Raw genomic sequence first — 26,482 nt, 5'->3', positions numbered from 1 at the left:
GGATTTTAAGCATAACTTTACTAGCATGAGAAATGAGTGCAATGGTGCGATAGTTTGAACATTCTTTGGCACTGCCTTTCTTTGGAATTGGAATGTAAACTGATCTTTTCCAATCCTGTGGCCACTGTTGAGTTTCCAAATTTGCTGGCAAATTGAGTGTAGCACTTTTACTGCATCGTCTTTTAAGATTTTGAATAGCTCAGCTGGAATACTGTCACCTCCACTAGCTTTGTTGTTGCTCAGCTTTTCTAAGGCCCACTTCACTTCACATTCTAGGATGTCTGGCTCGAGGTCAGTGACCACCTCATTGTGATTATCAGGGACGTTAAGCTCATTCTTGTATAGTTCTTCTGTGTAATTTTGCCATCTCTTCTTAATCTCTTCTGCCTCTGTTAGGTCCCTGCCATTTTGGTCCTTTATCATGCCCATTTTTGCATTGAACGTTCCCTTCATCTCTCCAATTTTCTTGAAAAGATCTCTGGTCCTCCCTATTCTATTGTTTTCTTCTATTTCTTTGCACTGTTCATTTAAGAAGGCATTCTTATCTCTTCTAGCTATTCTCTGGAATTCTGCATTCAATTGGGCGTATCTTTCTTTTTCTCCCTTGCCTTTCGCTTCCCTCCTTTCCTCAGCTATTTGCAAAGCTTCCTCAGACAGCCATTTTGCTTTCTTGCATTTCTTTTTCTTTGGGATGGTTTTGGTTGCTACCTCTTGTACAATGTTGCGAACCTCTGTCCATAGTTCTTCAGGCACCCTGTCTATCAGATCTAATTCCTTAAATCTATTTGTCACCTCTACTGTATATTCAACGGGGATATGATTTAATTCATACCTGACTGGCCTGGTGCTTTTCCCTACTTTCTTCAGTTTAAGCCTAAACTTTGCAACAAGAAGCTCATGGTCTGAGCCACAGTCAGCTCCTGGTCTTGTTTTTACTGACTGTATAGAGCTTCTCCATCTTTGGCTGCAGAGCATATAGTCAATCTGATTTCTGTGTTGACCGTCTGGTGATGTCCATGTGTAGAGCCGTCTCTTGGGTTGTTGGAAAAGAGTGTTTGCTATGACCATCGTATTCTCTTGACAAAATTCTATCAGCCTGTGCCCTGCTTCATTTTGTACTCCAAGGCCAAACTTGCCTGTTATTCCGGTTATCTTTTGGCTTCCTACTTTAGCATTCCAATCCCCCATGATGATAAGGACATCATTTTTTGGTGTTAGTTCTATAAGGTGCTGTAGGGCTTCATAGAACCGGTCAATTTCATCCTCTTCAGCACCGGTGGTTGGGGCATAGACTTGGACTACTGTGATATTGAATGGTTTGCCTTGGATTCGAACTGAGATCATTCTGTCATTTTGAGGATTGTATCCCAGTATTGCTTTTCCTACTCTTTTATTGACTATGAAGGCTACTCCATTTCTTCTGAGGGATTCTTGCCCGCAGTAGTATACCTGATGGTCATCTGAATTAAATTCACCCATTCCTGTCCATTTTAGTTCACTGATACCTAAGATGTCAATGTTCAGTCTTGTCATCTCTTGTTTGACCACGTCCAGCTTGCCTTGATTCATGGATCTTACATTCCAGGTTCCTATGGAGAAAAAATCTTTACAGCATCGGACTTTCCTTTCACCACCAGACATATCCACAGCTGAGCGTCCTTTCGGCTTTGGCCCAGTTGCTTCATTCTTTCTGGCGCTACTAGTACTAGCCCTCTGCTCTTCCCCAGTAGCATATTGGACGCCTTCCGACCTGAGGGGCTCATCTTCCAGCGTCATATCGTTTTGCCTTTTGGTACTGTCCATAGGGTTTTCATGGCAAAGATACTGGAGTGGGTTGCCATTTCCTTCTCCTGACATGGCACCTGTCTAAAGAAGAATTACTAGGGTCCACCTATAATAAAATGATAGCATGTTAAAGCAGATTCCCTGCTTCTCTTTGTTGACTGAAATTCTGTATTCTCTTACTTGGGAATTAATCCAATTGCAATCAGAGGGAAATTTGAATATGTAGAATAGTGCTTTAAATTAATATTGCCTGAGACAAACCTGAGGAGGGAAAACTCGAAGCCAAGAGAAGAGATCAGATATTCAACATATACTGGACAAGCAGGTTAGTTTCAGTCTCACGAAGCTGTAACTGTATCATCAAAGTAAGATTTTTTTTTAACAGACAGAAAAATCCTTAAGATGTGCAAAATCTAAAATAGAAACCAGAATCACTAAATCTATTTTGATACTAGACTCATTCATGTTATATTTTAAAAACACTTTATTTTTTAAAAATACACATATTGTGAATACTTTTGGGTAGGATTCTGCATTATATTTCTCTATTTTATGTAATTTTGTGCATTATTTGTAAATTTTATTTTAGAGTGCCTTGGTTCGTTTGAATATATTGGGTGAACAAATTGGACTCAGTCTGTTGTCTCTGTTTGAAAGAGCTGATCTCTTAAAGGATGAAAAATGGTAAGTGATAATTTTTACATCATTCGGTCTCAATTTTATATTAATAGTGGAAATTTTTTCCATAGTATAGAATCTTTACACATTCCAAGTGCTGTTTTTTTCCAGATTATTACATATGTAAAAATGCCATTTATATTTTCACCTTGTAACTATGTTTGTAAGATACTTGTCAATGTACTAATTATATTGTTTTATTCTGGCAGCAAATTCATTAAAGAATCTGTATATGCAGGTAGTTAATTACATATTCTTCCATTTACATAAGTCACATAGTTACATATTCTTCCATTTAATATGACCTGAGATTTATAATTTTTAAAAAATGATCTGAGATTTGTGCTTTAGAGTAACAGATTGCCTCAAAAAATGTGCGTGCATACAGATATTTTTCATCCTGATGACGTTTTTCATCCTGATGACGTTGGCAGTTAGCCAATGAAAGCTTGATCCTTTAATAATAAAAACTGTTTTAGTTTTCTTATTCTATCCCAGTGTTTGTTTGGTGTGTGTGTGTGTGTGTGTATTTTGTTGGTTTGTTTATACACACACACACAATGTTGAAAGAGATAAGGGGGCATTAAACGTTATACTATGGCATTATACTGTCCTGCTTCCAACATGACCTTGCCTTTAATATCAGGCTCCATCTTAAAAGGGAACATTATCTCCTCTTTCACAGGCAGCACTATGAGTAATACAAATATGTTTTGTTGTCGCAAAGGATTCAATCGTTACAATGTTAAAGTGTGTTTCACAGCGTGTAATCTTGGTTATGGAGGTGTAATCTAAACATATCCATTCTTCTTCCTATGTACTTGCTAGGTGCAAAATTCTAGAGATGGTATTATGCCTTTTAATGAAAGTAGATACTGTTAAGGATAATAAAGATCTCTTCAATCAGTTAGTCCTACAATTGCTACCTTTTCTGGTCATGACCATCAATGATCTAGAATCTGCTGAAGGGAGAGTGGCAGTTTGCATAACAGAGTCCGGTCTTTGTTCTCTTCATCCTTTGTTGAAAGGTTGGCCAAATGGTAAGTAATTGAATTCTTTCCTGATTCAGAATTATGGAAGTTGAAGTCCACAAGTCATAAAAGGGCCCTTGTTCCCCACCCCTGTTCCAACGGGAGGCCGAGTCACTGTAATTCTCTTTCTGTGTTACTTAGGAATGTTTTTGTAAGACAAAAAAATAGAAGCAGAAGTCCAAAAAGGTGAACTTTTGTTTCATATTTGTGTTTGTGCGAGTTTGAAATCAAGCTGCAGCAAAACAAAATCCAAATGACATGACTTTCCAGAGGCTGCTCACACTGCAAACATTCTGATCCAGAGGTGCAATTCTCATTTGCTCAGGGGCTTCCTCTGACTTGTGGTATAGTGAAGACCACACTCCAAAATTGAATAGGTTTAGGAGTCAGTGGTTGAGGGCTGGAATTCAGCCTTTTATCTGAGTAATCAGGATTGTGCAGGTAGTCCTTCACTTATGACTATAATTGGGGCTTGGAATCTCAATCATTGAGTGAAGTGATTGCTAAGTCAAAAGCCATGTGACCGTTTATCTCAACGAACACAATCTGCCTCTCCCACTTGTGGCCTTTAAGTGACCATGCAGGTTGTTAAGCAAAGCACTGGGAAGGGGACTAACGCCTCCCACGTCTGGTGGGGCAGGGAAAGTGCTCCACCACACCCAGGAGACCTGGGCTTTCTCTCCATCCACTGCAGACAACAATCACGAGAATAATGGCGTTTGCTAGTATTTTTCCGTTTGAAGGGACAGAGATAATAGTGTTCACTAAAAGATTGCTCAAAGCAATGGCATTCATTAGCGTTTTTGCTAGGTTTAAGGTTTGTTGTTCCAGTGTGCTGGAGTGCTTCTCCATTTGCAACTTTCTCTACCAGCTTCCTCATTGACTTTCTGAGGAAAGTCAGAAATGAATTATACATGGCGATCAGATGATCAAATGGCCCTTGGCATCGGGTCATTAATGTGAACAGGTTGTCAAGCACCTGAAAAGCGGTCATGTGATGGGGGCAACTTTGTAAGATGGCGGGAAGCGCTTTACAGGCCGTGAAGCACCCATTCTGAGGTTGTCGTGACTGCAAACAGTCATTAAACAACCAGTTACAAGTTGAAGGCTACCTATATTATCAATTTATGGTTCATGTTATTGAAACTACATACACTTTCTACATTTTAGGCACTTTTTCAATAAATAGTTATTCTGTGGTATCATTTTTTTGTTGTTTGTAAGAAAAATGATACCCTCCATTTTTTCCCATGAATGAACTTTAACATTAAAGTACACATTCTTTTAAAACCTTTCCCTCTCTGTAGCCATCAGTGATTTCAAAAGGTTTAACCAGTCTCCCACTTCAATTTCCCGTTCTGTTTTATGTTGTTATTGTCCTGAAACAGTTTTCCAAGAGGTGATTAATTCAGCTAACTCAGGAGACCTATCAGGCATGTCTAATGCCAGACTGCTGGACCTCTTGTCCAAGAACCTGATTTCAGAAGATTCTTCCTTCGTGTCAGAAATGGTATGTGTCGTTTACATGTCCTGCTTATAAAAATTCTCAAATTCTCAGATCAGCCGTTTTAAAGAAAGTATTAAGTAGCATAACAATAAAATCCAGCAGCCAGGCGTTCTGTGTGGGTTACATCATGTTGGAGAATATTTCAAGCAATGACACCCCCGTTTAGTGAGAAATGTAGAATTTTCGTATTTCATTGATGCAAAAGAACATGCAAAATGGTAGTTCTTAAAGTAGCATCCCTTGAGAGATTCACTTTATAATCCAGCCAAGCTATAATGCTGCATCTCTGATTGAAAAGAAACTTGAAGAAAGCACTGAACAGGGTTTCTCTGCAAAGCATATGGTCATGTGGTGTGAACCCCTCTGCCTTTTTCCCTGTTGGAAGGTGTTTGTGGAAGTCTCCCAAACAGACCATGGTACAATTAAATCTTCTGACCTGTGTCCCCCAACAACTATTGTTCAGAATGGTGTTTTGCTGATTTCAAGCATTTTAACTATATGGTCTTAAGATGGAAGAGTAGAGAGCATTATTTTGAGCAAGTAGTCTGTTGCTGCTGAAAACAAGCTCTCTCCGAAAATTTCCTCTTTTTTTGATAAAGTCCTCTGAGGGAGATGGGGTGGTTTAGAAGTGTGAAAAAGAAAAAAAGAAAAGACAAAACATAAAGTGCTTGGTTGAACTTTTGGACTAAAGCAGGGGTAGGCAACCTCGGCTCTTTTATGACTCATGGACTTCAACTCCCAGAATTCTTGAGCCAGACATGCTGAGGGAAAAGGGAGAGGTTTCCAAGCTGAGCCAAGCTGACTCAGGAATTCTGGGAGTTGAAGTCCATGAGTCATAAAAGAGCCGAGGTTGCCTACCCCTGGACTAAAGTTTCCTGTAATGGGGAAAAGGTGGTAGCTTTGTAGCAGGACACATTCCAAGATTAACTTTCAGATTGTTTGGTATACCTAAGCAGACCCATGCTCAAAAACAAGAAAGGGGGCTGCTTGCCAAAATAGCGAGTACTGAATTACATTCTCCTACAGTCTAACCTGGAATATAACAACTTTATATACTTACTATGTTTTACTTATTAAAGCCAAGATTTTCATATAGAGTATTTAAAAATAAAGATACAGAAAAGGTAAATGCTTGCAGAGTGCTAGGCAGTTATCAAAATAATCCATTCCTCAAAAGAATAATGGACACTGACTCTCTGTTGTTATTCTTGTTCAAGGTGGAAGGCTTCATCAATCTTATTGAAAAGGAATCTCCTACTGGAAAACAGAAGCTAACAGGCCACATTATAAGTTTTGTCCTTGTCCAGTCTTGTTGCAATTGCTCCCAAATGGGAGACTGTCATTTATTCCTGGCTTTAAGGATCTTCCAGTTTTTGAATAAAAAAATGCACAGATTTAAAGGCAACTGTCCTTCAGAGGTGAGAACTTTTAATTTTAAAATTGCGGCTTTAATCAGAAACCCCTTTTCTACCCATTCAGCTCTTAGATTTGTGTATGTATACCACGTTCAGTTCTGTTGATGTAGGAGAGATATTTCATGATATATGCTTCTGGTAGGGAAAAGCGACTCCTACAATTTTCAAAACATGTAAAGAGATGAGACGAAGTTAAAGGTCAGAAAGACAATTACAGGAAGTAGACTGTAGTAACAATCATTAAAAAAAATAAGGAGCAAGGATACAATAAAACTGGTGAGCTTCCCATATTTAGTGATTTATGAAAGATTAGGAATATCTAAGGGACGTTGAAGGTATTTGGTCCTCATGTTCCTTGACAGTGCAGTAGATCAGAATTCTTTTTCATCTTCAGAACATTTCATCTGAGTTCTCATCTGGGAATGAATCTTTCTGGGACTTGTTATCGACGTATACAAACAAATTAAATGTTCATGCATCGGTTGATCTTGAAGATGCCATGCTGTTCCTCATTTTGTTGAGAAGATTTATTGAAGGCTTGGTCTCTCCAAATTCCTTTTTGAAAGGTATGTTTTTTATTGCAGGAGAAGTTAGATTTGAAAAATGCAGATGCTTTTCTTGTTGAAGTAGTATTTGCTTGTATCTTGCAATTCTGAAACACAGAAATAATCAGCATCTCTCAATTTTAACCTGAATAAAGTGATTGCTATAGTTTAGTTTGGTTTTGTGTAGTTTCAGAAAATGCTTTTGCTACAGTCCCTAATTGCCATTTCTTTGCATTTCTACAGATGAAGTCTGGTGGAATCCTGAAACTTTAAATTCAAACAGTAAAGATTATTTGCACTTGCTGTTGGGACTATTTGACATTGTTATCAGAGGTGCAAGTGAGGGATTCTATGCTGGTCATTTTCGGGCAATGATGCGACTTCTGTTTGAGGTAAATGTACAGTCTGACAAGAGAAAACCTCTGGCTATTATTCTGATGTAGGCAATTCTGAACAATTTATTTTGCTGAAATTTTACAGTGAGATTGTATTACGGGATCCATTGAAGTGAAATGAGGGTGTCTCTTTTCAAAGCCACCAAAAAAGGTTAATGGGCTCTCAAAAAAATTGTATATTAACCGCTTCCTTTTTATCATTATCTGAAGGCACATTTGAAAGGACCAGAGCATCAATTTAGTTTTCTCTCCATTTTATGGACTTACAACTACAACTTGTGCAATCAGCTAAACTTTGTGATGGATGCTGTGCTGCAAACTCGGGCATTGTACATAGGATGTGTCATGCTCGAATCTCAATCCGAGCAGAAAAAAAGGCAATTGGTGTCAACTGCATCTCCAGGTACCGGTGATGGCCTTTGGGATATTTCCCTCTGGTTATTGTAGCATTAATCGATTGTAGATTATAAATTGTCCAGTAAAATTAGGGGGGAAATCAGCACTAACTTCTTTCCTGTCTTTCAAGCTATCTACCCTTACAAGAAGTTTTAAATTATTTGGAGAGAAGTTTACTTTCATGTATTATTATATTGAGTTGGGGAGAGAGGGATAATTATTTATTTTTTCTCCAGGACTTTGGCATTCTACTTTCAGGTTATAATCAGACTTAAATAAATAAAGCTTCTAACCATCTTTAAACTTACCGAGGTATCTCTGTACTTTTTTACCATTTGGAAAAATGGTAAGTCCAGACTGAAAGGATAGCAGAAATTTGCTCATAAAAATAAATAACTGCACAGGTTTTAAATTTTGAGGATTTTAACTGTTTCAAAGGGTTGTAAGTGTTTGAATTAGAAAACAGAGAAGATCTTGGTGAGCTCAGCATTTACAGTTCAGAGGACCTAAGTTCTTCATGGTGGCTGGGATGGTGTAGGCAGATTGGTTCTCTCCAGCGATACAGTAAAGTTGTTTCTCAGGATAGGAGTTTTCATTCTGCATAGTTAATGAATCTAAGTTGATTTGGAACTTTGCTAAAGCCACAACTGTTGTCCCTACTTGCACTTTCCAGTAATTGTATCTCTGTTGATCAATTTGGGAAGTCCTGTGAGTGAAGTCCGAAGAGCTTCTCTCAAGTGCCTCCATTCCTTAACTGGAATAGAAGAATCCATTTTCCATCCTATGCTTCAGAGTTTCACGAAGAAAGCCGAGGAAATAATGTCTGACTCAACTTACGTTATCCAAGTAAGCATAGATGAAGCCATGAGGTTTTACCTGATGTGCATCTGCGATTTTCTATATTTGTGTCTTTCTGATGAATCAGACCCTCAGAGCTCTTCTCGTGGCCTGTTTGGAGTCAGGATCATTGAAGCAAGTGTTGGATCAGAGACTAGGAAGCATTTTCTCCTCAGGAGCCCGTCTTCTGTTTCCTTTGAGAAGATGGTAAAATTATCGTGACCTGCGGGCCAAGATGAACAGATTATTTTGCCTTCTTGGTCTTTCTTGCAGCGAGCAATGGGGGATTGGAGGCATCCTCACTTAGGATCTGATCTGTAAACAGTCTTGCTCAGCGCTGTCAACAATCTGATATTTTTGGCAGGAGCTTTTTGCAGCATTTTGAAGAGGTACTTCAAATAGTATCAGAAAACTTTTATGCAGAAGGTCCTTTCTTCCACTGATCCACGGACACCTCCCAGTTGCCTCTCTTGGATGAAGTTCTCCACACAGCTGCAGTATTTCACACCCAGCTGAATGGGATGCTAATCATATAGGCCTGCTTTTTTAAAAATCTTTTTGCAGTATTGTACATTTTTGTTTTGATTTCCCGGAAAAGGGTTGTGAGAAAGCAGCTTTTATATGGCTCCAGGTGTGCTTTGAAATGCAGAATAAATACCTCAAAGTTGTGGCTGGTATTTGGGGGTTAAGAATGATAACTGATAGCAGCAGAAGAAGCTACGGCAGATACAGAGCAAAAAGGTCCTAGCATGGGCCCACTCCTTTCATTGGGAGCCAGAAATTCATATCACTATGCTAAAGCACCTCTCATTTCTTCTTTCTTTAGGTGGTATTTTTGTTTTATAGATACATATGCACAGTGGTTCATAGCTAGCGTGAAAATGTGCATGCAGTAATTGCGGTCCACTTTAAATTCCTTTGTCCTTCAATTACAAATAATGAAAAATATAAATTACATTAACGACTTTTCGGTATCTTTTCCACATTTTGTTTATAATCTAGGTTCTTGGTGATCTCTTTGGAGGAGAACCTACCCAACAGAAGCAAAAAGCCAAGCAGCAGAAATTGTCAGAAGCATTGACAGCATTGCTTGAATGTGTCCAAGGCTTTAGATGTCCTTCCTATATTGCAAGAAACCTGATGAAAGTTCTTCATGAAGTCAATGGCAGTGTGGGTGAAATACATGGCGTTAACACTGGGAGAATACCCTGATCAAGCCAGATTTTTTTTGTGTTGTTTCTCTGCAGAGCGAAACCTTGTTTATATCTTAGTTTTGTTATATTAACTTAATAGAACTTTTTCTATCCCTTTTTATTTGCATAAGACTTAAAATGCGGAGACACATAGAAGGGCTTCAAGTTGCCCCTTGGATAGTTGTATTGTTGTTGCCAGAAATACCTTTAGTGCAAAAAAGAAGGTAACCAATGCTATCCAGGCTGACTGTATGGCAACTCACAATCTCTGACCCATCAGCCAGGTTGTCTAGGGCTGGTAGGGATTAAAACTCAGAATTTCTCGAAAACATCAAGTTTCATATACCGTGTTTCCCCAAAAATAAGACCTATCCCGAAAATAAGACCTAGCTTGATTTTTACCTGTGCGCCTAATATAAGCCCTACCCCCAAAGGAAGAGGCCACTCATCCCGTCCCATGTTCTGGTTGTATGAAGTGTGGCGAAGCGCACAGGTAAAAATCAAGCGGGGGGTGGGGGGGTGGAGCTGCCCCATGCACCCTGCACCCACTTACCTTAGAACCACCGCAGCCAGGCCTCCCAGGCCCCGACACCCCTTGAGACGCTGCCTGACTTCTTTTGTGGAAACTTGTGGCCAGATGCCGCGTGGCACATTGTGCCAGTGCTTACCGCTTGGAGGCAAAAAAATTATAAGACCGGTTGTTATTTTCGAGGAAGCAGGGTATCTGCTATAAAAGGAGGTCCTTCCAGAATGAGACACTTTCTTTAAAAAAAGAATCAGCTGGCTGTCATCATATATACCAAGTCTGCAGAGGTTCTTAGGAGACTAAGACATGTCTTCAGATAACTTGCATGCCGAGTTTATTACTGTTGATTAAATATGCTCTTGCGTCATACACATTTAGAAATTTGGCTTTCTCTCCTTAAACATTGACTTGTTTCCAGAAGTTGTGGGTGCTCCATCACTGGGGATTTTTAAGAAGATATTGGACAGCCATTTGTCTGAACTAGTATAGGATCTCCAGCTTGAGCTGGGGATTGGACCAGAAGACCTCCAAGGTCCCTTCCAACTCTGTTATTCTGTTAACATACCCATAAATTGAATACAAAATAAGTTTTATAAACGTAAGTTTATTGAAGTTTTGGCTGATTTTTAAAAATAATATTGGTCATTTTTTTCAGGCCGTGCTTCTTAGCTTGCTGCCTCTCCTAGATCGGTTATTGGAGAAAGCTTTTGGTACAGGACAGATGTTGAAAGATGAAGCCCTTCTTTTGCAGCTCATTCTTGGGAAATACAATGAGCACTCGGCAACACTCCTCTGCACAAATCAAGAGTGCCTACATCTGTTCCTCAAAGCTTTGCATGCCTCTCAGGAAGTGTACCTGGGCCTTCATCCTTTTCAGATTACAGGTCTTGGGCAGGTAAGATTTTGTGTGAGTTTTTTTCACTAGAATCTTTCACAGTGACTATTTGCATAGGTCACCTTCTAGAGTACAAATGTTTCTCTTTTCTTTGCCATAAAAAGTCTTCCAATTGCTTTCTAAGGAGAGAGCTGATAGTTATGTTTTGCTCCAATTTCCTTTCCCCCCCCCCTCCAATAAATGAGTACCACGTACACCCCAATTCTACTAAGAAAAAATAAATAACAGAATCTGCTTCCAGCAGGAGGCAAAAAGAGTTCTTGTTTGCTGAAGAAAGATCCTCTTGATATGTTTTTCCTTGTCAATGTAAGCTGTAAGTAATTTGGCTTGTGTGTTGTTTCTTTATTTTCCATTGTGCTATCAAGTTATAAGGCAGCCCACTAAAAGTTAGAAAATACAGGATATATGTCGAATCCTGAAAGCAAGCAAGTTGAACAAAGATTCAAAAAAGCCAAATTCAAATTGTATTTTGGGCAGGGTTGTTTTTCTGAGTGAAATGGATGGCATATAAATTTAATAAAGAAAAGGTATCATGAGGAAGCTCTATGTTTCCTTATTTTCCTTATCACCTGAAATAATGCTGAACTTTCTTTCAAAATCTTTTGTGTATGTATGTGTGTGTGTGTGTGTGTATACATATATATACATATATATACATATAAATATACATACATACATATACATATACATACCGTGTATGTATGTATGTATGTGTGTATGTATGTGTGTATATATGTATATATATATATATATATATATATATATATATATATATATATATATATATATATATAATGTCTTTTTGTTATTTCTAGATTACAAAACCTTTCTTTGCTGCACTGCCAGATGGGAAGGTACAACAAAGGATTCTGGGAGTTCTTTTTGACTTACTCCTCAATTGCAAGAATCTACATTGTGCCCAGGCAATCAGCAGCGTATTTAAAGGGGTAAGATCAATTTAATCTCGCTGCATAATGAGACACTGATTCCTCTGAATAAATAGAACAGGAGTATTCATTCAATAATAAATAAATAATAAAGAATGAATTATTTATCTCTTTCTGTGTCAATTTTGTATTATTCCCTGATCACATAGCTTGCTCGCAGGAATTAGGCCATCGTAATCTGATTGCTTTTAACAACTGTATTGTGTTCAATATAGGAGCTAATTAAAATGCATGTTACAGAGAATTAAAACACAAAGTATTTATAGGAATAGTTTGAAAAATTAGTAATATGCCTTATGATGAGTGCATTGCTTTTACTGAAAACATGACATTTGTGAACACAAAGAATAAGTTCTGGCAAAGAATTGTATTGCCTTTTCAGTAGGAGGCTATGCTGTTATGTCCTTGGAGGTGTCAAATTCATAGGAAACATTCCTCATAGTCCTCCCCTTCAAATACAAATGGTCGTGCTTTCTTTCTGCACCACCATACAGGCTTGTCACATTCCAGTTGACAAGAGGATGGCCAGATCATATTCTGTAGTTGGGCTGCCCATGTACAATACATTGTGATGTGTGGTGTGTTACAAATCTTTAACAAAGTCTAACATATTGTTCAGATTTCAGTAGATGCTGAGCAGATTAGTATCGAACTTGAACCTCAACCTAAAATTAAGACTGTGGCTACAGTTCACCAGACAAGAAGGCAGAAAATACAGCAGCAGAGGTAAAATGGGTGGGAAATATAAATGCCATATATGCTATAATGGAGGAGGTTTTAAAATAAAGCATTAACGATTTGGAAGCCAGAGAGCTTAAAAACCTAAGACAGTAATTCATTAAGCAACAATTTAAGCTATGACATTTCCATGAATCTACATGTGGAATAAAATTAGTAACACTCTGACATTTAATTGGAACTGAATTTCATACACGCTTTTGATGCAAAATAATGAAGATAATTTCTGTGATTAAATGGGAAGAGACAGAGTTAACCAAAGAGGACTAGACAAACATGAGAATAAATGTTAGATTATTTTATATAGTTAATACTTTAATTTAATAACATCTGCTTATAATTGTATATGTATATGACATTAGGGCAAATTCATTGCTTCTGAAGAGAGTTATAACCTTATCTCCATAATCATGAGAACTAGAAGGCCTGTCTGAATTCCTCAAAAATTGTCATCAAAATAGATGTTGCCCGGTTAAATAGCCAAAAACAAGAGAACTAAGTAATTAATCAGAGAGGGAACAAAAGCCAGAAGTCATAAGCATATATGGTAAGCCAAGCAATAGAAAGATTAAAAAGGACATTTGAATTAAGCAATCTTTAATAGCTGTATTTTGTTGATAAGTCTTTTTCTTTGTAGAATCTGACTCAGGAATAGTTGCTCTGCAAAAACTGATATTTTTATAGAAGGAAATAAGTTTACTTTGCTCTGCTTTTTATCATCCAGGAAAGTCCAAGATCAAGAATGTGTACAAGAAGAAAGTATGAACTGGCAAAGAATTACGCTTATCCTAGAATTGCTACAACACAAAAAGAAGCTCAAACAGCCCCAGGCCCTGATACCTACCCTTTTCAATTTGCTATCTAGGTAATTTTACTTTGGAGAGCAATTCTACATCTTGTAATTTCTTAACCAAATTGGGTTCAGTCCAGCCATTAAATATGAGGACTGGCTGGCCCTGGAAAAGTCTATATCTCGCCCATGGGAGAAAAGAGTTACGGAATAGAATAACCCTTCCATTTTTAGATTTGGGCATTATCAAAATGACTCAGCTCTTCTGTCCTCCATTCTGTGCTACAGTTTAGTTCTGTCTAATTTCTCTTTATGTGGCCAAGCTACAAGCCACTATGAACATGTGGATCTGACCGCCTTTTAAGATGTTCCATCTTAGAGCATGGTTTCTGGATGCTACTCCACTGCTAATTTTTGAGCTGCATCATGTTGCTGCTTGCTATGATGATTGATTCCTCAAGAGCCTTGCAATTCCTTTCCTGTCTGTAACTTGATGATTTCTCCAAATAAGATATTTGGGGAAAAAAGGAACTTGGAATGTGATATAGAAATTATCAGTGTGTTATAGAAGATTGGTTCTCTCTGCCCCACCCCCACCCTTCAAAACTGCTGTTTTTAGGTAGCAGCATGGAATCTTATGTTTGGTCATCTATTTCTCCAAAAAAAACCACTCCTTTTTAAATTTCCAGGTGTCTAGAACCTACTACAGGGGAAGAAAATCTGGAATACACAAAACAACTAATACTTGGTAGTTTGTTAAACATCTGTCAGAAGCTGTCCCCAGATAGCAACAGGATGAAGGCAGGTAAAGTGAAGACCAAAGTTAATTTCATTTGGGATATTTGGCTGGGTTCCCCTAGGGCAGGGGTCTTCAAACCTGACCCTTTTATGACTTGTGGACTTCAACTCCCAGAATTCCTCAGCCAGCGTGCCTAGGGTTTGTATCTCCAAATGCATTTGGGAGGGAAGCTTTGTAAGCCTGGCTAACTTTTCAGTGCCTTCTCTCCTTTTTGAGGTCTCCTGGATGAAGAGAAGTTCAATGTGGAACTGATTGTTCAATGCATCCGGGTCTCAGAAATGCCACAGACCCATCACCACGCACTGCTGTTGCTGGGTGCCGCAGCTGGAATGTTTCCTGTGAGTTTATTGGAATGCTTGTTGAGGGTAGGGAAGTGTCTAAAAAGGGACGTCATGTTTAGCTGCCTTTTCAGCTCTTTGACGCAGGCCTTTGGGTGAGGCTGCTAATCTTAAGCTTAGAAATAGCTGGCCAATTTCCAGGTTCCCTTGACTTCTTTCTTCAAGATTTTTCTCACCGCCTCCTGCTTCTTTCTTTGCATAGATCACCATCAATTACTAACTTTTTCTTTCTCTTTTCTTTATCACTAATCTGTTACTCCCTGAAGTGATCACTAACTGGTCAGAGGTTTGACAGTATGTTTAATGTTTCAGCAAGTATTGAGGAGCTGCTAAAGTTGTCTATTCATGCAGGATAGAAAATTGGCTTCCGAGTACAATTCCAGGTGCTGGTTATTACCTGTGGCGCAGGCCCTGGATAATTGAGAAGCCGCTTGTTGTTTTTGCCCACCCAGTTGCATTCTTTTCTTAATTGTGAGGCCCTTCAGGCAATGATTTGTTCCTTGATCACCTCACAATTGAATGACTGCAACGCGCTCTACGTGGGGCTCCCCTGGAAGACCAGCCAGGAGCTAAAACTGGTTTAAAATGCAATGGTGTGAGCAGAAATAGGCACTGCCTGGTATGCTCATGGGTCACCACTGTTAGGCTAGCTGCATTGGATGCCAAATAAGGGGATAGTGAAGTTGAGCAGTTCCTTGGACACTGTTAAAAAAAAAAGCAAAGGATCCACTGCTTTAAAGTCAGAAAGAAAATTGTTCTGAGAGAAACTGCAAAGCAGGAGTAAATGCTCAAAACCAAGTGCTACCTTAATAATAATTGCTTTCTTTTGTGCAGGATAAAGTGCTACACAATATCATGCCCATTTTTACATTCATGGGAGCAAATGTCATGCGTCTGGATGATGCATACAGTTTCCAGGTGATCAACAAGACAGTGAAGATGGTCATTCCAGCTCTTATACAGGTAAAATAATTTAAACTGCATCACTAAAACGGAATACAGGTAGTCCTCGACATATGGCCACAATTAAGCCCAACATTTCTATTCCTAAGCAAGACAGTCGTTAAGTGAGCTGGACTGCATTTTCTTTGCCACAGTTGTTAATTGAATCATGCAGTTGCTAAACGAATCTAGCTTTTCCCATTGATTTTGCTTGTCAAAAGTCAGCTGGGAAGGTTACAAATGGTGATCACATGACCCCGAGACACTGCAACTGTCATGAATACATCCCAGTTGCCATGTCCCTGAATTTTAATCACGTGACCGGGGGATTCTGCAGTGGTTGTAAGTTGAAAAACATTCATAAGTCACCTTTTTCAGCGCCATTGTAACTTCAAATGTTCACTAAACCAACAGTTGTAAGGCAAGGACTACCTCTATACCAAACTTAAGTCTTGCATCTGAGACAGTAGAATTCTTATTTTTATTAATTGCAGCTTGGATTCTAAATGCTTTGGCTTAATTCTTCCTATTTTTTTTAAACAGGAGTTTCCTTTAGTCATATCATTACTGGATTTACAAGACAATAACAGCCATTTATTGTCAAGCCTGCCTTTCATTTACAGATTGGCTTTGCCAAACAAACACAGTTCCACTAATTATATATCTATTCCATGGTTCTTCTTTAGTATTCAGGCTTTGGTTATAACCTTGGCTTTTGGGGCTGGGGTTTATTTTTTTTTCTTGTAGTAGTTGTTGTTGGTTTTACTTCATTTGAAGCAAAGTCTTGTCTGTTTTGCCTTTGTTTAGGCCGGTGGTAGGCAACCTCGGCTCTTTTATGACTCATGGACTTCAACTCCCAGAATTCCTGAGTCAGCTATGCTTTGGTTTGTATGTATATAACCTGCTCCTTTTTTTTTTAATATCCTTTGTAGGCAGAGGAAGATGGCAAGTCTTCAGGAACTGCAGAGAACATGGAAGGAGTTGTGATTAAAATCATCCGGGTTTTTGTGGATGCCTTGCCCCACGTGCCAGAGCATCGGCGTCTCCCAATTTTAGAGCAACTAACAAGTACTTTGGGGGCGGAGCGATTTCTGTGGATTCTTTTAGTACTATTGTTTGAACAACATGTGACCAAATCTGGGGCCGCAGTAGCCAGTGGGGAGAAGGTAGGTAAAGAGTTTTGGAAATGTATGCGTTGCTGTGCAGATTGTTGCAATATAATGCGTAATATGCAGCATTTTACCCTACTGTTTTCTTCATCTTGCTACTTACACAGGATATTGTTTTGGAAACTGATACGGAATTCTGGATTTCTGTATGTTGTGAATTTAGCATAATTGAACAGCTGCAAAGTTTAATGAAACTACTCAACTATTTAACAAACCTGCCAGAGAACAAAGAAGGTAATTACCAGCAAAGGAACTTGTAGTCAGCCACTCAATAAACGGATCGGGTTGAATCCCAGCTGAAAGAAGCTTGTTTATGTGGTTCATAATCAGGCCTAGTGCTATTTTCTCCAGAGCTGGCACCAAAATCCAGTGCAGCAAATGGCATCTCACCTGGTCAGAGTTTCCCAAGCCAAGGTAGTTATTTGAGCATGTAGAGAATAAGATCCCCTAAAAATTTCCATTCTGGCAGTAATGATAAATGAAATATCCTTTCATGGTGCTAAAAATCTACTGCCTGAGTCATTCCCCTTGTTCTATTCAAAATTAAAGGAAAAGTCGTATTACTTAAAGAATTTGTACAACATGCTACACTGCTTTATGGCATAGATGTGAGTAAATGCCACTTTTAATTGGATTTTCCCATAATATGTACATAGATTTATTTATTTACTTACTTATTTAAAGAGACTTATATGGCTTTGGGGGTCTATTTTTTGCAGACGATTCTGGGCAAAAGAAGTCGAGGCCACTCCGGACACAATCCTACAGTCAAGAAACAGAACTCTTTGATGTGGAGTCTCATTCTGGCAAACAGTTGAGGCATTTGAAATTCCTGGCAGTCTCTTTCATGTCACAGCTTCTGGCTTCACACAGTTTTGTAAAAAAAGTGAGTTGAATTTATCTTTGCCCAGAATTGATAAGAGTCCCATTTACCCGGTGAGAACCTGTAATTTCCATGAACTGAGGCGAGTTGCAGAATCTTCTTTTCTCTTCTCTTCTGGCTTCATTGTAGTGCTGGTTGGTGTAACTAGAAACATGCTTGACATTGAGTGCAAAGTAAAATAACATTGCATGTTATTTTGCCTTAAAGTCTGCAGATAATATCATTGACTATACTGTATATTATAGATTAGACATCTACTTTGAAATTCGATGTGCAAAAGAGATCTTTCAGGGCTGTGTTCTCACTAATTAGGAACTTAGGGAACCATCCCTCAAATCAGTTGCCAGTCCCACTTACTCCTGTATGTTATGCTGATGGCAGCATGAGGCTCCAGAAAATGAAAAGGGTGAACATTTTAAAGCACTAAAGGCCGTGTATGAATCAGTGTATGGCTATAGTAGAAGCAAGGATAATAGGGATGATTTAACTAGATCCAGTTAAATTTCTTTTTCTTTTTTTCTCATTTAATTGCTTTTGCTCAGTACTTGATTGTGTTGGACTTTAACATTGGTTACACTGAAAGGGAACAGTTTGGTGAATATGTATGTGTATATAATAATAAAAAGGATGGATTCTTTAGGATCCTGAATGCCACCAATTTTTTAGTGTAAAGCCAGACAAAACAGTCATGAAGATTTTATCTGGTTAATACTATAAAAAAATATTAGCGCACCTCGTAATCATGTTCACACACCTGAATTTAAACCCTAATCCTAACATTGACATGCACTGTGTAAGTGGTTTTCCTTCCTTTGTCCACTAGGTAGTTGAATGTGAAGATTCTGAAGAGTTAAAGGAACTTGAACAAATGTATGTTTGCTTTTTTGTTGAATATTTTAATTAAGAATAGAAGTAAACTGTATGGGGAGATTTTGAGAAAGAATTACTTTACATCAGGGGTGTCAAACTCGATTTCATTGAGGGCCGCATCAGCATTGTGGTTGCCTTCGGGGTGTGTGTGGCCAGGATGATCATAGCCGACTGGGTGGGCATGGCCGGGGTGGGCATGGCCAGCTCAAAGTCTTTTGCATCAAGGGGCACTTGGGGGCCCAGGAGGGATCCAGAAGTCTCTGGTGGAGGGGTGTGCCAGGGACTGATCCACAAGAGGAGCCTTGCTGGCCCTCTCGGGCCATGTGTGTGTGGGGGGGGCAGACAGCAGCATGAGCTACCGGGGCCTTGCTGTCTCCAGGGCGGCCCTGTGGTCCAGATCTGGGCCCATTGTGGTCCAGATCAAGCCCACAGGCCTTGTGTTTGACATTTCTGCTTTACATCTTTGGCCAGATGAGAAATGAACTATATCATCTATCATCTCTGTCTACCTGAAACTACAGCCCATTAAGGTATATGCTACTAATTCAGTAGGAGGTGATAGGCAGAGATCGCACATAAGAAAACCTGAAACAGGACAAGGACAATTTCAAAATAAATCAGGCTGATCTGTGAACATTATGTTACACTATTTTTTGCTTCAAGAGATAGAAAGTGTAAAATTAATGCTGGGCCTATACTTTGATAGAGTGAAATCCTGTCTTTAATTTATTTAGAGTAGCCACTAAAATCAGTAGACTGACTTTAAAAATATGTCAGCATAAAATAATGCAAGTATTCAGCTAACATTTCCTACTGATGCAACATCTTCTATCAACTGAATGTTGGGGCAAATTTCAAGGATAGTTTGGGATTTTGCCTTGGATCATCATGATAACAAAGTTGAATCTAATGGCATGCCCGCATGGCCTGTTTCTTGTGGATAAATGGTTTTCTTTTTGGATTCTCTTATTCCAATGGAAAATTAATATGGAGTGATGTAGCCAGTCATTCACTATAATTGTTTTTCTAGGTTGTTGGAAAAAGTTCTTTGCTACATAAATGCAGTGGCACAGTCAATAGAAAAAAATGCCAACACTTTGACAGCCAAATTCTGGAAGGTTTTGCTCAACAAATCTTATGAACTACTAGATAAAGTAAGTATTATTCTATCTGCCAGTAAGGTGACATCTTGAAACTTTGTGATTTTGATGTAAAAATGGGTTTATTAATTCTAAACCACCAAATAATACAGGCAAAAATCTTAGTTGCTTAAGATATGTTGAGTTATCTGCTACCGCAGATTTGCTTAGCAAATTAATTCTAGTTATAACAATTTACAGTTATCTGGGCAATTTATATGAATACAAACAATAATACAATAGAGATTTAAAAACAATGTGTTAAAAAATAGAAAATACTAAATCTATTATATTTGGAAAAAGTGAAGCAAGCACATAGAAAGGCTTACCCTTGAAAGAAGAAGTCTTACAGAAAATACGATAGAACTTTGGTTTTCTGAAAGGTGGGGAATTATCTTAAGGACTGTTTCTTCCCAGTTACATCCACCCAACCCATTAGAGCGGGGAGGCAGGACATATTGCAGGTCCATCCCCTAAGAAGGTACATCTGGCAGGACCCAGAAGAAGGACCTTCTCTGTGGTGGCTCCCTCCCTTTGGAACATCACCCCCACCGAGATTAAATTGGCCCCCACTTTGACACTCTTTCACAAGGCCTTGAAGACCTGGTTCTACCAACAGGCCTGGGAAGCCCAGAGTGGGATGGAACCCATCAAATGGATGGTTTGATTGTGTGTTGTCACCTGGGGGGGTGTTTCTGTTTTTTTATTCTTTTATATTGGGTTTTTTATTGTTTGTAAACACCCAGAGTCATTGAGAGTGAGTGGGCAGTCATATAAATCTTCTAAATAAATAAATAGATAAGTTTTTCCAAAGAAGAATATTGTGCCAGAGTGCTGGGGATGAAATAAAGATCTCAAACTATAGGATAAGTTCCAATAAGGGAAAGTTTTGTTATTGATAAGAACTGTTCAATAGAGAAACCAATTACTATAAGAGGTTGTGAACTCCCCTTTGGGAAATATGTTGAAGCAGAAGCTAGATAGCCAGGGATTAGATTTGGTGGTCTAAACGACTCCTTTCAACTCTGGATTTTCTAAATCAATTTATCAGGCAGCTGAGGGAAGGCAGAGGGAAGGAGGAACAGAATTTTCACTTACCTCAGTCAAGACTTGAGGAAAGGCTTGGAATGTGGAGAAAACTGAGTGAAGAAAATTCTCTGTTTATATTGTTTCCTTCCGATTTTGACCTAGTTGTAGAGGACATGGGGAAAGGCCTTGGGAACAGGAGGAAATACGAGTCACTACCAAGGCAACAGATAAGCGGGGCTTGAGCTTCATTCAGAGATGCTAAGTTGACTAAACATTGCAGACAGGGCCCTCCCTAGGTCACACAAAAATAGCAAAGGGGGGAGGGGAAGCACAGCCTTGCAAGTTTCTGTTACTGTAGTTGTCATGATAACAGTAGTCTTGACCCATATGACATTGGTTTCTCAGTCTGCTCTACCTTGTTGGATTGACACCGGGTTTGCATTCTGAGATTTTCTTGAGTTTCCCCCAAATTCAAGAGTCAGTGGGATGCTCAAGGCTGGAATGGGATAGAGACACAGGATTGTTAGATTATTTTTCCTCTCTGAATACCGAAACAATTTTTTACCATTAATTTTTTTAAAAATTGTTCCTATGTTTCCTTTCTAGATCAATTCCTTAATTCCAACAGAAACCTTTATTCCTGTCCTCAGGGGCCTGATGATCAATCAGTTGCCCTCAGTGAGACGTAAAGCCATGGATCTCCTCAACAATAAACTGCAACAGAACGCACAATGGAAGCAAACCCAAGTAAGCATTTCTTCTCATTGTCCCGATTGCAATGTAGTATTAGTAGTCCATTGTGCCACATAGCAGAGCAACTATAATGGAAAAAGTTCACCCTTGCCTTTAAGTACAGTACTTAAATAAAGAAGTACTGGGTCTGGATCCCTGAATTTACTATAGGAAATCCTCTGCAATGCCTCCAGCCTCATTTTGTCATTTCAGGTGGAACTGCTGCTTGAATTGATTCCCGACCTCCTCACTGTTGTGCAGCATCAGGAAGCTGAGGAGCAGGCAATTAATAGGCAGACGGCCTTGTACAGCTTGAAGTTGCTGTGCAAGTGTTTTGGCACAGAGAAACATGAGCTGTTTGTGGCTGTGCTGAAAGTGGTCATCGAGGTGATTTCTTCAGATGGGAAAGAAGAAAAAAATGTTGTCGGAAGTGCTTTGCTGTGCGCTGCTGAGGTCACCTGTGTGCTGAAAGCATTGGCCATACCTCAACTTCCAAGGTAACTCTTCTACAAGCATAATTAAGGATCAAAAAAATTGAACATCTGGACTGACCTTTGAGATTGGTTCAAACTATGCTTTCCATTGCAGTGTGATTGAATATCAGTTAAGCAGCTCTAAAAGATAGGATGTTTATTTTTCTTCTCCTTTTATAGGTAGACACAGATTTTACAGGAAATTCCAAAGGGGGAAAAATCAATTGGCATTGGGGGGGGAAACTATGTATTTCCTTTTGCGTAAATGATTCTTAATTTTCTATGCCAGATAACTGATTGCTCTTCCTTGCAAAGAAATGCTTGAATTACATTCATAGGAAAATTTGTATGATTAATTGGAAGCTTTCCGCACACAAAAATGAAAAATTAAGCACTTTCATGATTACAATCATTCAAGAAAGTAGGGATAGATAAAATAAGTTTTGACTCATATGCAATTAGCTACTACACCACCCTTTATTTAGATTAAGAAAGTTAACAGCTAATATTCATTAGAAATGTCTGTGTTTTCAGAAGATCTTGGCCTTTGATCTTATTTAAAACACCATTTAGTGAAATGTATGTGAGTAGAAGATAACTTATTTTATTGGGAGGTCTGTTTGAGTATGAACAGGTTAATCTTATGTAACTTTTCTCATAGACTGATGCCGGCATTGCTAAATATACTGAAACACAAAAAGGACTTGGTTGCCAATGAAATTTATTTACTCAGCACAGTGACGGCTCTACTGAAAATTGTAGAAACTTTGCCACGCTTCCTCAGCCCATATTTACTGGATGTTCTTCTCCAGGTCAGTACATCCACTTTTAATTAAGAGCAAGTATTAGCTAAGCAGCACAATGTGTGAAGAGTCTGTGAGATAATTTGATTTGTACATTGGCTGCCTCCTAGGTGGTCCACTTGGACAGAATTACTGTTGAAATGGGACCTTCATCTCAAGTTAATTTACGTGTGGCATCTCTGAAAACCACTTTAGCAACAAAACTTCCATCAAGAGTTCTTCTGCCAGCGATTGCCAAGTGCTATGGTGAAATTGCAAATGCATCTAAGGTGAGATGCACTTCAGTTCTTCCAACACATCTCTTGCTATATTGTTGTACACATATACGTAGTCAGTATATTGCCCCAGGCAATAATGGAGTTCAGAAAGTGCATGGCATCACACTTCATTTGAAAGGAAGTGTAATTTCACCTGCAAAAGGCTGCTTCCTTTACTCAACTAATCTGTGCTCTATCATGGCCTTCTTGGGCAAGGAGGAAGAGGAGCAGGGCGATGGTTCTCAAATTTCACAATATCCTGGACCAGAGGTTTTCCGTAAAAAAAGATGCTATTACGTTTTTGAAGGGAAAACTTCAAGCAATCTAGACATTATTTAATAATTTGAATTCCCTTAGGTATTAATCTGAACTTGTATTTTTATTCCTTTGCTCTTCTAGAATGATGTGGGTACTATAATGGATATTTTGAAGGAGCACATTGTAACTCTGGAGAAAAATCAGCTCTCTGCTCATCAATCTGAGCTAACAGCATTTTTCACCAAGGCTTTGGACTTCAGAGCTGAACACTCTCAGGTGAAGTATATGAAATCTTTTGGGAGTGGCACAAATGTATTTCTCTTCAAGTGATGTTTCCCTTTGAATTTAAATCTTTATGGGGGAGTTTAAAAAGCTCAGTTCTGGGTAGAATTGTGCCCACAATCCTATAAACACTGCTAGAAATATTTTGATAACACCTGCTTTATTCTAGGACAATATAGAGAAAGTTGGCAAAATAGAATCTCGAATTATTACGTGCTTAATCAGCATGATTATGAAGCTTTCTGAAATGTCTTTCCGACCCTTGTTTTTCAAGGTAGGCATTTGAACACACTTCTATCTCAATAGGTTTTTTTGTTTGTGTTTTGATACAAAAAAACCCCACCCGTTCTCCCTTTCTTTTAGCTCTTTGATTGGGCCAAAACTGAAGGTGCCTCTAAGGATAGACAGTTAACTTTCTACCGACTGGCAGACTGTATCGCTGGTGAGCTAAAAGGGCTGTTCAGCCTATTTGCTGGCCATTTAGTGAAACCTTTTGCTGACAATCTGAACCAGATTAATACATCAAAAACAGGTAAAAATTCTAATTTAAAAGTAAATACAAGAAAAAAATATATTTTAATCAGACGTGTTATAATGCACTAATAACGGGATAATGCATATTTATCATTTTTCTTCTTAACTTATTTTCAGTTTTTTTTTATAAATGTAAAGCTAGTCTGGATCAACTCAGAATCCAATTTCTGGTAGTTCACCTTCAAGAGAATAAATCATACGGATCATTCACATTAAACTAAGTTTATTTAACTTTATCACAGCCTGTGTCATGTCTTCATTGAGGGAGGATAATATTTAGAATCTTACCTTTCATTTTATTTGCATTATTTCTATAAAATAACCAGTAATAATGAGAATAATTACCGTATTAAGGTAAAGAAAACCCACAAACAAAATTAATAGTTAATAAACACATTTGTAATCAAGATCTTATGACATGGCGAGAAAATGGTATTACTGTACATTTTTGATGAATGAACTCTGCTGAAATGATGGCTTATGTTATCAGTTCTTGGGTAGATTTCGTATATAGCCAAATAACAGGTATGGTCTTTTAGCAATGACTTGTTATTCTCCCAGTACCATTAAGTTGACATGGCATAAGCCACATCATCATTTCCCAATTGCTTAACTATTTTTGAGGAGTTTGAAAAGTTTCAAAGGGATGCTCCAGAAAAAAACATCTCCACATGCAGAACTAAGGTATCAGGGTGCCACCAACAACTACAGTTGGGAGAAACATGATCTGGTGACATTCAGCTATCAATTTTTTTTAACCTGCTGTATCACAGAGATTTTATATGTTACCCTAATATGTTGTTTCTCAACCATGGCAATATTCAGTTGTGTGGCCTTCAACTCAGAATTCTCAAGGCAACAAGCTTGGGGAATTGAAGTCCACACATCTGAAAGTTGCCAAGGTTGAAAAACACTGCCCTAATAATATTGGAAATCTTAATATTCTAATTAAAAAAGCTTTAATTATAAACATGCTATTAATGTCAATTTCTCTTTGCTAGTATTATACAGAGATTACAAAATAAGTGTTAGCTAAGTATAAAAGCCTTATCCTATATCTTTTCCTGTTTATTTCAGATGCAGATGAAGCTTTCTTTGAATCTGAGGGCGACACTGAAAAAAGTTGCTTATTACTACAATATAGCCTGGATTGCTTGTACAAAATCTTCCTTTTTGATTCTTATCATTTTGTGAGCAAAGAGCGGGCAGAAACATTGATGCTGCCGTTAGTCAATCAGGTTAGATAGCAGTGATATTTTTATTAGATTATTATGCAATAGGTTTCCACTGTGCCGTGTCATTCTTGGACTATTTTTACAGATATACTTTATTCGTTTGGGCTAGGTTCCTTTTTCAGCTTCTCTTATTGTCAATTTATCATACTTAGTTTAGAACATGAATTTGAGTGATGTACTGTTTATAAAGAAACAGTCTACCAAAGACAGTCTTGCACAACCAGTGGTTAAATGTAATCAGGGTTCTTATGGATTAAAAAAGGGGTTATTAAAAATATATAAAGAATGAAATGAACCAAACAATAGATAAGAAAAATAAAACAATCTGTTCTAATTCTAAAAGCTCTAGCATAACGTTGCTTTAAGTAACAACAAAGAATTTGGTCAGGATAAATAGCCCAACATTGGTTGAAATGAATTTGTTTTCATTTTTCTCTCAGCATGGAATTGATTTTTTTTCCTTTGTAGCTGGAAAACATGCTTGGAGGAGAAGAGAAATTCCAGGAGAGAGTGACTGTGCATTTGATTCCGTGTATAGCACAGTTTGCAGTTGCAATGGCAGATGACTCTCTGTGGAAGCCCCTGAACTATCAGATTTTGCTAAAGATGAGGCATGCATCACCCAAGGTTAGTGGCAGATGTGTCAAGTTCTGCTCAAGCCAATCAAGGTGGCAAGTACTTTGTGTATTTTCCTTTCTTTGGAAAAGAAAATAATACGGCTTAATTCATGTTGTGGGGAGGGATCAGTATTATCAAAACAGGGATGTTGTGATTGTGCCCAGATGTTGCAGAGGAGTTAGCCAACATTGGGCCATTCTGACTGCGCTAATACTTTTGAATGCCCCGATTATACTTATTTTTTGTTTAGGTTCGATTTGCAGCTTTGTTGGCTTTGTTAGAGCTCGCCGAAAAAATAAGAGAAAATTATATGGTGCTACTACCAGAATCTATTCCTTTCTTAGCTGAGCTTATGGAAGGTAATGTATTGCATGTTGTTCTTGTATTATATTACTTTTTTCCCATAAAACTACTTTTAATGGCTGTCCTGCCCTTAGGGACAA

At 38.4% G+C, this 26,482-nt stretch overlaps 1 protein-coding gene across 1 annotated transcript in view; it reads left to right on the top strand.

Annotated features, from left to right (window-relative positions):
* HEATR1 (HEAT repeat containing 1) overlaps positions 1–26,482 on the top strand; it is a 46,020-nt gene that overhangs the window by 18,336 nt on the left and 1,202 nt on the right. Inside the window, exons 14-44 of the mRNA XM_083375383.1 lie at positions 2,375–2,469; positions 3,292–3,503; positions 4,883–5,004; positions 6,219–6,419; positions 6,811–6,982; positions 7,205–7,353; positions 7,567–7,759; positions 8,426–8,598; positions 9,592–9,759; positions 10,964–11,203; positions 12,019–12,150; positions 12,770–12,876; positions 13,613–13,753; positions 14,368–14,483; positions 14,694–14,815; positions 15,650–15,778; positions 16,690–16,923; positions 17,034–17,160; positions 17,646–17,812; positions 18,633–18,679; positions 19,710–19,833; positions 21,454–21,594; positions 21,793–22,076; positions 22,714–22,864; positions 22,966–23,124; positions 23,512–23,646; positions 23,822–23,926; positions 24,016–24,184; positions 25,264–25,424; positions 25,890–26,048; positions 26,290–26,398. Coding sequence (XP_083231509.1) covers positions 2,375–2,469; positions 3,292–3,503; positions 4,883–5,004; positions 6,219–6,419; positions 6,811–6,982; positions 7,205–7,353; positions 7,567–7,759; positions 8,426–8,598; positions 9,592–9,759; positions 10,964–11,203; positions 12,019–12,150; positions 12,770–12,876; positions 13,613–13,753; positions 14,368–14,483; positions 14,694–14,815; positions 15,650–15,778; positions 16,690–16,923; positions 17,034–17,160; positions 17,646–17,812; positions 18,633–18,679; positions 19,710–19,833; positions 21,454–21,594; positions 21,793–22,076; positions 22,714–22,864; positions 22,966–23,124; positions 23,512–23,646; positions 23,822–23,926; positions 24,016–24,184; positions 25,264–25,424; positions 25,890–26,048; positions 26,290–26,398 — 4,744 coding nt within the window. The remainder of the gene's footprint in view (positions 1–2,374; positions 2,470–3,291; positions 3,504–4,882; positions 5,005–6,218; positions 6,420–6,810; positions 6,983–7,204; positions 7,354–7,566; positions 7,760–8,425; positions 8,599–9,591; positions 9,760–10,963; positions 11,204–12,018; positions 12,151–12,769; positions 12,877–13,612; positions 13,754–14,367; positions 14,484–14,693; positions 14,816–15,649; positions 15,779–16,689; positions 16,924–17,033; positions 17,161–17,645; positions 17,813–18,632; positions 18,680–19,709; positions 19,834–21,453; positions 21,595–21,792; positions 22,077–22,713; positions 22,865–22,965; positions 23,125–23,511; positions 23,647–23,821; positions 23,927–24,015; positions 24,185–25,263; positions 25,425–25,889; positions 26,049–26,289; positions 26,399–26,482) is intronic.

Source organism: Vipera ursinii (assembly GCF_947247035.1).
Source record: "Vipera ursinii genome assembly, chromosome: 1".
NCBI classification, from domain to species: domain Eukaryota; kingdom Metazoa; phylum Chordata; class Lepidosauria; order Squamata; family Viperidae; genus Vipera; species Vipera ursinii.
This window is presented reverse-complemented; position numbering and strand designations above follow the sequence as displayed.